Genomic DNA, 13,172 nt, shown 5'->3' with positions numbered 1-13,172 from the left:
GCTGATTCCCCTTTACACTGACTTGAGTACAGCCATTCCAAAGGAAGGCTTTAGAGATCAGCTTGCAAAGGACAAAGCAGAAAGACCTGTAAAACAGTGACGAAAATAACGACTTCGAAGCTTGAATTCATGTTTGGTTTCTAATTTTGGTTTGCATGTTATAGGAAAGTTTTCAAAGCCAGGACAAAAACAAGACAAGTAGAATGCTGATCAGTGTCTTAGCAGGGCCTGGCAAAACACAATCACAGAATTGTAGGGGTTGGAAGGCACCTCTAGAGATCATCGAGACCAACCCCCAGTGCTCCAAAAGCGTGCTGAGATGTTGAAATGAAATCACTTCCAGTCTGTCCTCTGTATTAACGCTTGGTTTTGTGCAGAGGTTTGCCCAGCTTTACAAGGGTGTTGCAGTCATGGCTGTATTTACCTCTCAGCCGCACGGGCATTAATTAACAGCCTCCTGAAACACAGCATTAGCTTGGTAGACTGTCTAATGAAAAAGCTGACTCTTGAGATCAGTGGTCCAATCCTTAGTTGTTCAGGCACAGCTAAATAATTATGTGTAGGAAGCAGTTTTGACAGCCTGTGTGGAACACTGGGACAGTTATGAGCTTTCCCTTAGGAAAAGAAAGCAAAGAAAGCATGTTCAGGTGGGATTGATGGTTGGTTGGAAAATGTTGGTGGCTGTGGAGCGGTTTGCTTGGAGGCAGAATTCCTTGTAGGGAATCCAGCTGCTATAACGGGAAGGAGATGTGGGCAAGGAACAAAGAGAAGAGTCCAGCTTTGCAGTGATAGGTGGGTGGGACAAACTCTGGAGCTGCCTGTCGGAGAAGGGGAGGCTTCATTTGCAGATTCATTTGCAAGACCAGACAGGGAATTGAATCTAAACTGATTATTCCTCTTTGATGATCAGGTGGGATCTCCAGAGGGAGGAATCAAACACCTTCCTAAGGCTTTTCTCACTGAGGAGGTAAATTTCTGGTGGCCTCAGAGTGTGCTGAGACTGACTTTTACAGACATAAAGTTAGATGAGCTGAATTCAACCTGAGTGTTGGAGTGCCCTTTCCCTGGATACCAGAACAAAGGTTTAATTACCACTGTTGTAAAGCTACCTACTTGACTCCAGCCTAAATTTCACCTTTCATCTTTTCTTCTTGAGATTGTAGGGCATTGTGATGTCAGAATTATTCCTGTGTTTCTTATTTTTATGCTCCAGTCACATCCCCACTGTTTTTTGCATAGATATCAAACTGAGTCCTGCAAATACCTTAATGTCAGACAGGTTTTTCGAGGCCTGAGTCATTCCCCTGGACTCAGAACCACTCCATGTAATTAATATCCTGCTGTAGGAGCTGGCACCACGCAGAACTGTGATTTTTCAGAGGTAACATCACCCACCTGCTTCTGCTCTGTATTTCTCCCATATGTCTTCAGTCCTGCATTAGCATCATTAGCCACTGCATGGCACTGTGAGATTACAGTCAGACGTTTCCTTCCTGACTCATTTTTTTCTCAGTTTCACACTGGACAGGAAGGAGCTCAGTAGCCTTCTGAGTAGCCCACACCCATTTCATACAGAAATTTCTTACCCAGTTCTGAAATGCATCACTGTAACTCATACATACCCACATGAGTTCCTGGTGACCCCCCATTTCCCTGACACCATGTTTATGCTGCTTTCATCATTGAAGTCTGACAGTTCATCTCTTCTGAAGGCATCCTCCATTTCCACTCCCAGATGAGAGGACTTTCAGAGGATTCTTGGTGTTGGGAGGGACCTTCAAAGGCCATTTAGCCCAACTCCCTGCAGCGAGCAGGGGCAGCACAGTTCCATCAGGTTGCCCAGGGCCTGATCCAGCCTCGCCTTAACAGTCTCCAGGAAAAGCACACATTGATGTTCTGCCTGTTTTTTTGCATGTTTTTCTCTGCCTACAGTAACTCTACCCCCCACACATGGTAACACCGCAGCTGCTGCAAGGCTGTTGTGCTGTTCACATCAGAGAAGCCCCCTTGAAGGATCAGACTTTGACCTGAGCTGCACTTAAATTGCATATAAAACCCTCCATTCACTCGCAAAACTGTGATAAGTTTAAAATACAATAAATAAAGGTGTATATCAGAAAGTGCTTATTTTGCCAGTTGCTAAGAGTTTGGTTTTTTGTTTTTTTTGGTTTTTGGTTTTTGGGTTTTTTTGCGACTGTAAAAATCTCTCCAGAAAATATTCCTTCTTTTACTCATCCCCTGGACCATAACCACCAACTGACTGTTTTGAGTGCACTGATTGCTGGTTGGGTCTAATTCTACCTGGATTTCTGGTAGAGATTTCAGTTGGCAGTAGAGGCAAATCTACAGCCTTGATTCCAGTCAGCTGCCCCAGAATCGTATCAGGGCCCCATACATTTAACAACACTGGCATTTTGTCCAAAATGTGTGGAAAACAGCTTACTAATTGCAAAATGACTAATTTGGAAGTCTTTTCCCATTGGTTTTCCTCAAATCCCAGGTGATAACTATACCCAAAAGCCACAATCTGCTTCTCTTTGCTTGTATTTTGCACCTTGTCCTCCCACTGTTCCGTTACCGTTTGGTGTTTGTTAAGCTGTGGCCTTTGACCTTTCTCCACGGTTTCCCATTTGTTAAGCAGAATTTTCACAAGGGTATGAAGCTGTTCAAATAGTGCATAAGAAATAGTGACCCCAGGAATATCCTCAAAGTTCTACTTCAGCTGGTCTGGACTGGAAGGTTGGGAAAACTGCACAGAAAACTGTAGCTTCTCATCTTGCCAGCATGGATTAGAATGTAATTTCTGAGCAAGATTTCAAAACTAGCTGCTCAGTTTTGGGATTGAGGCTCAGAAAGCCCGCTGTTGTGCCTTCCTGTAATGCCATTACTTTCCATGGTGTCGTGGTTTAACCCCATAGGCAGCTGTGCACCACTCAGCCACTTGCTCACTCTTCCCCTGGTGGGATAGAGGAGAAAATCAGAAAGGTAAATCTGTGAGAGCTCATGGGTTAAGACAAAGCAAAAGCTGTGTGTGCGAGCAAATGAAGGAATTCATTCACTGCTTCCCATTGTCAAGCAGATGTCCATCCGCTTCCAGGGAAATGAGACTTATCACAGGAAATGGTTTCTCTGGAAGACAAACAGATGCCATCACTATGAATATCCTTCTCTACCTCCTTGTCCCCTCACCTTTGTTGCTGAGCATGTGTTTCTGTCCTAAACTTCCTTTGAGCTTAACATTTTAAATCAGCCTATCCAAAAAACTATGTTGGGAGGAGAGAAAGGCACACGCCTTTGTGAAGCCCTGTGAAGAACTCTGTGGGAGGGTCTTGTTTTCTCAATGGATCCACTGCTGGGAGTCCACTAAGGGTTTCAAGCATCCCACAGCAGTCCTTAACACAGCAGCTGTCCTATGTGATCTCAGCTCTGGTCCGGAATCCATGCTGCAGGTAGGAAATGGTTTACAAGGAAACATAATCCCTGTTGGTTTGTTCTTTTCTAGATGTGGATGAGTGTGGCACAATCTCTGGCGTGTGTGATGGTGGAGAGTGTACCAACACAGCAGGCAGCTACGTGTGCACGTGTCCACGTGGTTTCATGACCAGCCACGATGGATCCCGCTGCATCGGTAAGAAACCCAGACCTCTCATCACGACAGTGATTTACAGGTTGTTCCAAAAGGACACATTGTTCATGCAATAGCTGGAAAATGCTGGGTTTGTGTTCAGTGTCTGGCTTCCACGGTCTGTCACTGTCACAGACTGTTGCTCTCCTCCTTGGCTCCTGTGGACCAGGGTTTTTGCCATTTCCCAGCCACAGAAACTAACTTGGACTGCAGTGCTTGAAGTGTTCCATGGGGGTCCTGCTGGGGACATTGAAAGGAGGACTGAGGTAGAAGGTGTCTGGATGGGACAGTGGTCAGTTTGAATCACAGAATTGTAGAGGTTTGAAGGGACCTCCAGAGATCAAGTCCAACTCCCCCGCCAAAGCAGGCTCCTTGCAGCAGGTCAAGAAGGAGCCTTGCACTCCTACCCCTTTTCTACCACATCAGATGTCAGCCAGAGACATCACTGTTCTCCCTGCAGCTGAATTTGCAGGCGCAGTGTGTGGCTGTGGTCGGCACAAGGCGCAGTTTGTAGGTCCAAAAGAACACCTGCCTTCCTGGAGCAGAGAGGGGCCTGGTTGTGGAGAACATCCTGCACCTGCACACTCATCCTCTTGCTTAGCAGAGGTGAAGGAGCAGGAGAGCTTGCTCTGGAGGTTTGCATAACCAATGCAAATAAATGGTGACTTTTATCATCTTCTCCTTCTTCCTGCTTAGACCATAGGCAACGGCTCATAAATTTCTACTGCCTTAAACTAATGGTCAGTAGGGCTTAGAACTCACTTGGCTTCATCTCACGGAACTCAGACTCTCAAGCTGGGCACTGAGCTGGCTGTCTGGTTTCCTTCCGTATTCAGTGGAGAGAAGGAGGTTCTTCCCAAGCATGGGACAGGATGCTGGGGCACCCATTCCTGCACATGTGCTGAGCCTGTCAGCTCACAAAGCTGCTGTGAGAGCTCTTACACGTTATCCCATAGCCCACCTTCCAACCATGATATTCAGTTACTGGCAACAAAATGACTTCCAGGCCTGCATGGAAATCACTGTCTTGCAGTCCTCATCCTGTAGACGACGTGAAGGACTTGGATGGGCTAGTGTGTGCTGCTTGACAAGCTCAGACATACACATTCACTTGGTCTCAGTTTGGCTCTATTTTGGCTCTATTTCAAAGCTTTCCAGAACTGGCTCGAGTCCAGGCAAGCTTTCCCCAGGCTTACAGGCTGCTTTGCCTCCAGACTACAGAACCTGGAATGAATCTTGCATGTTTAACAGATCAAAATTCCTTTCCAAGCCTTCTAAATATTTGATGGTCCATTTCTCTTTGTAATAGACAACAGTTTCTATAACAAATAGATCAGCTCTCTGTTTACTTGCTCTCAGCAGGGGCCTTCACTTAAGTCAAAATGAATCCCAGGGTTTGTCTCCCTGTTCAACAAGTTAATTTGCCTTTAGAAAGGCAAAAATGCAAGGACGCATAAAGAGAAACTGTTACATGAAAAACAAGCGTCATTGTTAGTGCAGTGGAAAATGCTAGGTACGTCTTTCTTTCAAAAGACCTGGAAATTAATACAGAAAAAAAAAAGGAAAAAAGGAATTTTTAAGCTCTTTTATATCCCCAGAATCTGCAATAAAAATTAATCATGTTCCAGTTCCAGAAAGAAGAAGTCATAAAGTGTAACGTGTGAGTCACCTTGTTTGGGCACCTGATTTTAACAGGAGTGGAATTCCTTTCCTCGCTGTTTCCCAGGCCTGCTATGAGCCCTGCAGGGTGTGATGGCTGCATGATGAGTCAAAGGAACGTTTCTCCACTTTCCTTGAAACCGAGTGCTTCAAGAAAGGAAAACTAAATAAAATTAGAAAGCCAACATTTAAAAATAGCCCAGCCCTTAGTTAGCTGCAGCGAGCTGTAACTGTGCCTAAGCTCCATGCATCATGCTGCAGCCATTTCCCTGAGCTAGCGGGCTGTCACATTTTGGGATAGGCAATATTTTTTCTGGCAAAATGCACGGTTACTATAAAGTGCTGTTGCCCCGGGATCCATATTTCACAAACCCTGTTTATACCAGTTGAGGGGGTTTTAGTGCTCATTTTGAGAGTTTAAACCCGTGAATTACGTTCTGTGATATCAATCAAAGAAATTGTTCATAAAATTGAAGGTTAATAAATAATGTGGCTACTGTTAGAAGAGCATCAGGAGAGAGCAGAAGAGGCTGCTACCTCTCAGATGTTTACACTGGAAAGGACCATATGTGGCCCATATATCATGGGGCACCCACACTGCCTATGCTGTGACTTTATAGTGGCAACCTCAATATATTCCCATCCTTTTCCCCTCCCTTTTTAGTAAAGTAAACATCTTTTTATTGCATTTGAATAACGTCCTGTAGTTTTTGCAGCTGAAACAGCAAGACAGTGAGCTTGAGTTGATCCCAAATCTCATTAGCTGCCTTCCTCAGTGAAAATACAAACAGTGGCGTAGCTGGAGAAAGTCCATCATAGTTTGAAATGAACATTCACTGAATGATTCACCCACCTGTGCTTGACAGAAGGAATCCAGTTCCACATGCGTCCATAACAGTTTCATTCATCTAAAAAACAGGCTCACTGTTTTGCAGGCAGCAGAAGAATCAGCTCTTGCAGGCTGTGAGCTTTCTTTTTCTTCCTTTTTTTTTTTTTTTTTTTAAAGAACAGCTTAAAAGCATAGGAGAAAAAGACTTCCAGATGCATTTCCAGTCATGTACATCATGTCCCGTTGTTCTCTGCAAGTCAGCACTCCAGCACATTGCAAGTCAGCACTCCAGCACATTGCTTTCTTTGCTCTTTTTTTCCCAATAATGCAGCAAAGCTCTGACAGAGAGATTTGTGTCTTATCTTTCCTTGGGTAACATCAGCACATTTACTGCCTCAAGTTCCAGTTAGGGCTAGATCTTGTTTATTTTGCAAATTCCTGAGCTTGCAGGAGGTTGTGAGGATGTTGCTGAAGGCCTCACCTGACTGGGAAACCCCTCTGACTGCTTTGTCATTGTCCAGGAAGGGAAAGAGAAAGAGGAAATATGAGGAGATGGTATTTATAAGGCCAAGAAATGGCAATAGGGAAGCGGTGTGAGGGACACGGTCTCAAAATGGTTGATAAGGAGCAGGAGAGACCATGAACAGAGCCCCCAACAACTCCCAGCAATTCCTAAGGCGTTAAGGGAGGTGGGGATGATTCACAGCAGGTTTGCTTTGAGGTGTTCTTGTCTTCAATCTCAGCGCTACACCTTGCATGTGGTTATTCACGTTTACTTGAGAGGCTGCACCCATTGCTTTTCCCTCTACTACCAGCTCCCATAACGGCAGCGTTGGTGCTGCACGCAGCTCTACAGTTGCACTGCCCTGTGCCACTCTCAGTACCTCCTAGGGATGGTTTCGGCTCCATTGGCAGAGCTGTGTAAGCTCCTTGGCCTGGTGCTCTGACTTTTTCACTTTTCCACAAACAATTTCCATGAGCTACTCATGGCTAAGCCAAGCAGACTTTTGTATGTACATCAGGGGAACCCATGCTGTATGCAATTCCTTTGCACATACTTCTGTCTCTTCTGTTGAACCCCCGTGAGTTTCCAGATGTCTGAAAACATAAAAAAAAAGTGCACTGATTCATGGCAGATCTTGTGCCCACCACAGAGATGATGTTCCCACAGAAAGGGATGATGCTGAGTTGCCATGATGAATAATGTTCCCATACAGTGCAGGTTGTGGTGCTCAGCTTGTTACAGGCATCAGGGCACACTGTACCCCTCAGATACTCAGAGCCACGAGTGCAGACTCTGGCAGACACCAGCAGGCAACTCCATCTCAGACTTGTTCCTGTCCCATAACAATATACAGGCCAGACTCCATCTCCTGCTCCTAGTAAAGCAATTGGTTCTGAATCAGAGACAAATTCAGAATCAGAGACAACCAACAAATCTGTGGCTGTGTTCCCTACCTCTGTGCACTGTGTAATCTCCTGTGGAATTTTACTTCCTTTCTCACCTGCAGTGTTATCTGACGTGCTGAGATCCTTGTGTCCTGTTCCCTTATCAGCTGTAATGAGCAGAATAGAATTGTGCTGGCTTTGTGCTTGCACCTCCAGCGTGTGGGTGGTCCTGCAGAGGTCACAGAGGGACTTCAGGGACCCACTGTTCTTTCCATCCACCCCTGCCTCTGCCCAAGGCAGCTCCAGATGGGTTTTCAATTAGCTCTGGCCTTCATTTCTGAGAGAGATTATTACGAATTGCAGCAAAGACAGCTGAATTTAATAAACATTTGTCCAGATGAGTAAGGGCTTTACCATTCCCTCCATTACACAAACTAGTGTGACCTCCCTGCCTTGTCAAACCTGTCAGCAAACGTCTGTCTGTAGGAAAGACGTTGCATTCTCCAAATCACTTCTTGCTCATTAGCTGGCTGGCTGTCACCTTGTATCACTGACTTTATGACAGCAATCATCCCACAAAAGAACAGAAGGGTTGGGTAGGATCTCTCCTTTCTAATACCCAGAGGATTTATTCCAAGCTAGGATGGTCAGATTTAGAAATCCATCTAAGCTCTGTCCTAAGCGACTCATTAAGCTGAACTCACACCAGCAGTTTGAGGTGCAGAGGTTCATGCAGATTTTTCAAATGGTCCCACTCCTCTTCCCTAATTTGTTCAGAGTGCAGCAGCTTTTTGGATTATGTGTGGTGTTAAGTCACCTGTCAAGGTGCTGTGGGAGCACAACCTTCTTCTGCACTCAAGCAGCTGCTGCCAAAACCTGCAAAGGCATAGGCACTGCTCTGGCACTCTTATCACCTGCCACAGTTCAAGGACTGGAATGGCTCAAACATCATATAGTTTCATTAGGATTAGCAGCTAATCCTGTGTTGCATTCAATTCCCTTGCTCAAATTTCCCTTCTCCGAGTCTGTTTGTCCTTCTGCAAGTCTTTGGTGGATAATGTTTGTGATTAGAGGAATGGTTAATGTTGAGCTCAGTGCTGCAGAGTGGCTAAGGAAGGACCTGCTGGTTTAGTCACCCTGGCTTTAAATGGGGTCACTGTCCTCTGCAAGTCCCTGAGTTGTGATTAGGGAAGAGATGTAACCACAGGCCACAGATCAAACAGTTCTATGCAATTAATTTCAATTATATTTCAGCAAAACGTCAGCCTGCTGGCTAATGTCAGTCGAGAGGCACAAACAACAGATCAGACCAGACTTTTCCCCCTCATTAATTTGCTTGAAAAACAAGGACAGGAGAAGAATGAGTGGAAGATTCCAGGTTTTCCTACAGGGCTTGGTGCCAGACAAGGCCTGCTAGACACGTGAAAGACCCTCAGTCTCCTGGGTCTTGTCCAGAAGCCACACACACTGAACACCAGTGCCAGGCTTGGTGTCTGTGGCTTTGGCTGGGCTCACAGACTTTGACCACCATCCAGGGCTTGCTCTCAGGCCAGGCGGTGGGAACTGACCCATGACCTGGAACAGGCATCCGCTGGGAATGGGAGGCGATCCGACTGGAGGGCTGTGAGGTTGGAAACAGCTGCTGCTGGTTTGAGAGAGGTGCCGGGACCTGGCAGGAGGCAGAGGACACGGCATGTGCCAGTACAGCCATGGTGGGAAGGAGGGGGAGGGCCGTGGTGGAGAAGTGCAGGCCCACACTGGATCGCGGTGGCTGTGGAAAGGTAATAGCTTAGCACAACACTGGGGATCACTGGCTAATGCTGGAATGGTTGTGCTCTCCTCCCTAGCATCACCAGCAGTGTAGGAAATGCTCATCACCTTGGTCTGCCAGCTCTGTCCTGCAAGAAGTAGGAGAAGGGAGTGTGGTAGTCAAACATACAGCAGGAATGGTTGGGGAGCCCTCATAATAGTAGCACGCTGTTCTGGATTGTTCTTACCATAGTAAAATTCTACTGGCAGATATTAGAGGAAGGTGCATCACGCTGGTGACAGCAAAGTGAAAGACAAGCCACGTTCCAGACAACCGTACGTACTTTTATGAGGATGGCATCCAGGCTCTTGTTCATTGCTGGAAAAAATACATGGCTATTGGTGGTGACTGTTGAAAAATAATCCTTTGTAGCTGAGAATTTGCACAGTCGAATAGTGTTGTTGTAGTTCCTATTGAAAGAAATAGGAGGCATTACTTTCAGAGTGACCTACATGTGTCCTTTTCCAGAGGTTACAACTACTAAGCTACATCACAAGGCTCTCTCTTCCCAGAGAGTGTTTCTCCGGATGAATTTGCCTCCTGCTCTGCGCCATTGCCAAAGGAGGAGAGTGTTACTCAGGCCATGCATGAGACCGGTGCACAAGGCTCATTAAAAAGGCTATTCATTGTAGCTGCTATCTTGGCTCATCTGAGTTGACCAGAGGGTTTAAAGGATGCTGTAAGCAAAATCAAGTGTTTGGCCTTCTAGGTTTACTAAAGAGCCTTGTCTCCTTGTGTACCTCAGGCACTATAATCAATTAGTTGGTGTTTTCTGCATCCTGTTCCTATCAGGTCGTGATTCCTCTGAATTGATTCTAATTCATGTCCTGAAGCCAAACAGGTTTTGCCTTTATATTTCTGCCTGCTGCTGTAACTAGATATTGACTAACTCTCATTCTGCTACTTCATCTGATTTGGTAATACTTTAATTGCATTAAGGATGTTTCCAAATACACTGACTTCCATTTTCACCAAGCCTGCTTTATTCCTGGAGTTCACTGGAGGTCTGAATTTCTTTTGATACAGTATTTGAGCCAGAAAATGGTAAGGAGAGGCTTTGTCCCAGTGCTTGCTTAGAGTTGTTGAGAAGGCTCTGAAGGGTCCCTCAAACACTGTGGGGCACTTCATTCTTAGACCACAGCCTAGAAACTCAAATGTGTGTTAAAATCAAATGATGATGAGATGAAGTGGAAGATCTCATCTATTTTCTTGTAAGTGAATTCAGCCAAAATCAGCTGGGTCAACTTGTTCTTCTTGCAGGGTTCAGGGCAACAGCCAATGGAGAAAATCCAGTGGAAAGGGGTTTGCTCACTTACTGGTTCTTGGTCAGGTTGCTTATAGTATATAGGAAGCTAAATGGGAATGTGAGATCCAAAGCTTGCCCCCACAGTCTCAGCGTGCTCTAGATGAAGGTGTTGGAGAACATCAGAATCTGAGGAAGAACAGAAGTTCAGATTTGGATATTAGATAGCAGGGAAACACACCAATGGAAACAGTCCCTTGTGACCTGAGAGTACGGTGAAGTCACCCTCTAAATTGTCTCCTTCTCCTCTTTCTTTTCTGCAGACCAACGGGTTGGGACATGTTTCTCTGCTTTGATTGGGGGCCGCTGTGCTGGCGACCTCCCTGGCCAATACACCAAGATGCAGTGCTGCTGTGACTCAGGGCGTTGCTGGGCCATTGGTCAAACTCCAGAAATGTGCCCTGTCCGGGGCTCCGGTAAGTGCAACACAAAGGATCTCCACCTGCTGCTGGGCCAACTTGTGGCTCTGCTATCTTGGTGACACCCCAGGGATGCACAGACATGGTGAATTGTCATCATGACACCCAGAGAAATTTCACATGGGAATGAATGGATCTTATGCCTGGCGTTCATTTGAAGGTGAGCCAGGTGAGTTCAGCCAAGGCAAGAGTTTATCCCCTTCCTCTTCCCCTTTTGCTATCTGTGGCTTTCACCATAACACCACAACCAATTGGGCCAAACAACAGTGAAGTCAGGCATTGGGAGGCAATCGGAAGGCACTACACTCTAGCCATCCATATATCTCTGCCTTTTTTGCTTTATCACTGACAAACCCTCCTCTGAGAAGGGTAAAGATTTATGGTCCCAGTTTGGCAGCCTTCTGTGTCTTGTCCTTTCCTGCTTGAAAGGAACTCCTGGTACCAGCTCCCCAACACACCACAGGAATCCAAATGCCCTACAAGCTGTATCTTATCATTTTTTCTAGTTTGTTGGGCATTACAGCCCTCCTCACCAACCTGCTGTGTTCCCATTAGCACCCACCCTGTCTGCTGTGTGCCTCTCCATCCCTCTACTTCTGTTCTCTGCACTCTGGCAGAGGCAGGCAGGGTTTTATTGCTCTCTTGGACAAGCACTAAGGCAGCTGCTTTGTTTCAGATGAGTACCGCAGGCTTTGCATCGAAGGACTCCCAGTCGTGCCAGGGTTCCCTGGGAGCTTTCCAGGAATTCCTGGATTTGGGCCCAATGGTGTTGGGCCAGGACTCAACGGGCCTGGAGGCATCGGACCAAATGGGGCAAATGGACAAGGTGGAATCCCAGGCCTGCCTGGAATGGGCCCGGGAAGTTCAAGCATTGGTAATTAAAATTACTGTCTTACTGTGCTGACCTGGTTTGGCTGCCTGTGTCAGAACATACGCAGCATGTCTGCCTGTGTGCCAGCCGTGTACACATGAGCAGAGCACTAGTGCTGTTAGCCAGATAGAAGGTTTATTTTGACACTGAGGGAGTGATGGGATGTGACACTAATGCTGTGCAGAATACTGAGCCCAGAAGGAGATCAAACAGTGTCTCCTGGCAGAGCAAGGAAGCTGAAGCTGGCTCCAGTGCGGAATAACTTTCTAATTACCAAACAGGAATGATGCTCTCACATCACTCCCACCCTCTCTGCTTCCCCTAAACAAACTGTTTTTCCCACTGTGTCAGACACTCTTTTTATACACATCTCTATATAGCTTTTTGCCAAGAACTGAGGCTTGTAAAAGTGCACTGCATGTCAGTAAATATTAATCCCCTTCGTGCTTGCTGTGCAACCCTAAGCATGCCTTAGGGTGGGGGTACACTGGGTATCACGGTGCCCACAGAGAGTTCTGATGCAGCTGGGTTTGTGCCTGCAGCACTTAGTGATCCTGCTCCAATGAGAAAATAAAAGGAAGGGAGCTGTAATTCTCTGTCTGATGCCACTTCTGTGCTTTCCAGGAACGGCGACTTTAAACCAGACCATTGACATATGCAAGCATTTCACTAATCTGTGCCTGAACGGGCGCTGTATCCCCACCCCATCCAGCTACCGCTGTGAGTGCAACATGGGCTACAAGCAGGATGTGCGTGGAGAGTGCATCGGTGAGTGGGATTTGCTGGATACATACAAACACAGGTCAGCTCCCAGAGCGCCCCAGCACCATGCCTGCCTGATACCACCTCGAGCTGCTGACCCAACAGTTCCTATTCTGGACTGTTCCTCACAAGAGGCTGCATTGGGCTCATGTCAGTTAATGAAGGTGCAAGAAGGTGGGAAGTATTTATCTGTCCAGCAAGGATGGCAGCGTTCCTCTGGTAGCCATAACCTTGCTATTGGTGTAGCTGCTTGACAGTGCTTGAACATCATCCCAGTGTAGAGCATATCTGTGTTCCCTCTGCTTTGCTCAGTGGGCAGAGCTTCCAAAAAGAAATGCAAGAGGATAGGTTGTCCAGTATCCTGACTGCAGATCCCTTTTTCTAACTGCCCTCTTTTTACATAATTGTGTACTCAGGCCTGATTGGCCTTATCCTCCCAGCAGCTCCAGGTCTGGGCTCCCCAGCAGTCTGACTGCTTTCTCCCTTGCTGGCTATGCTGTTGATG

At 46.4% G+C, this 13,172-nt stretch overlaps 1 protein-coding gene across 1 annotated transcript in view; it reads left to right on the top strand.

The window, feature by feature from the left end:
• Window positions 1-13,172, top strand: part of FBN3 (fibrillin 3) — a 127,355-nt gene that overhangs the window by 72,896 nt on the left and 41,287 nt on the right. The window contains exons 9-12 of the mRNA XM_048927668.1: window positions 3,503-3,628; window positions 10,879-11,031; window positions 11,711-11,908; window positions 12,530-12,673. Coding sequence (XP_048783625.1) covers window positions 3,503-3,628; window positions 10,879-11,031; window positions 11,711-11,908; window positions 12,530-12,673 — 621 coding nt within the window. The remainder of the gene's footprint in view (window positions 1-3,502; window positions 3,629-10,878; window positions 11,032-11,710; window positions 11,909-12,529; window positions 12,674-13,172) is intronic.

This window comes from Lagopus muta, chromosome 26 (genome assembly GCF_023343835.1).
Source record: "Lagopus muta isolate bLagMut1 chromosome 26, bLagMut1 primary, whole genome shotgun sequence".
Lineage (NCBI taxonomy): Eukaryota > Metazoa > Chordata > Aves > Galliformes > Phasianidae > Lagopus > Lagopus muta.
Note: the sequence above shows the minus strand (reverse complement) of the source record. Positions and strands in the feature narration are given on the sequence as shown.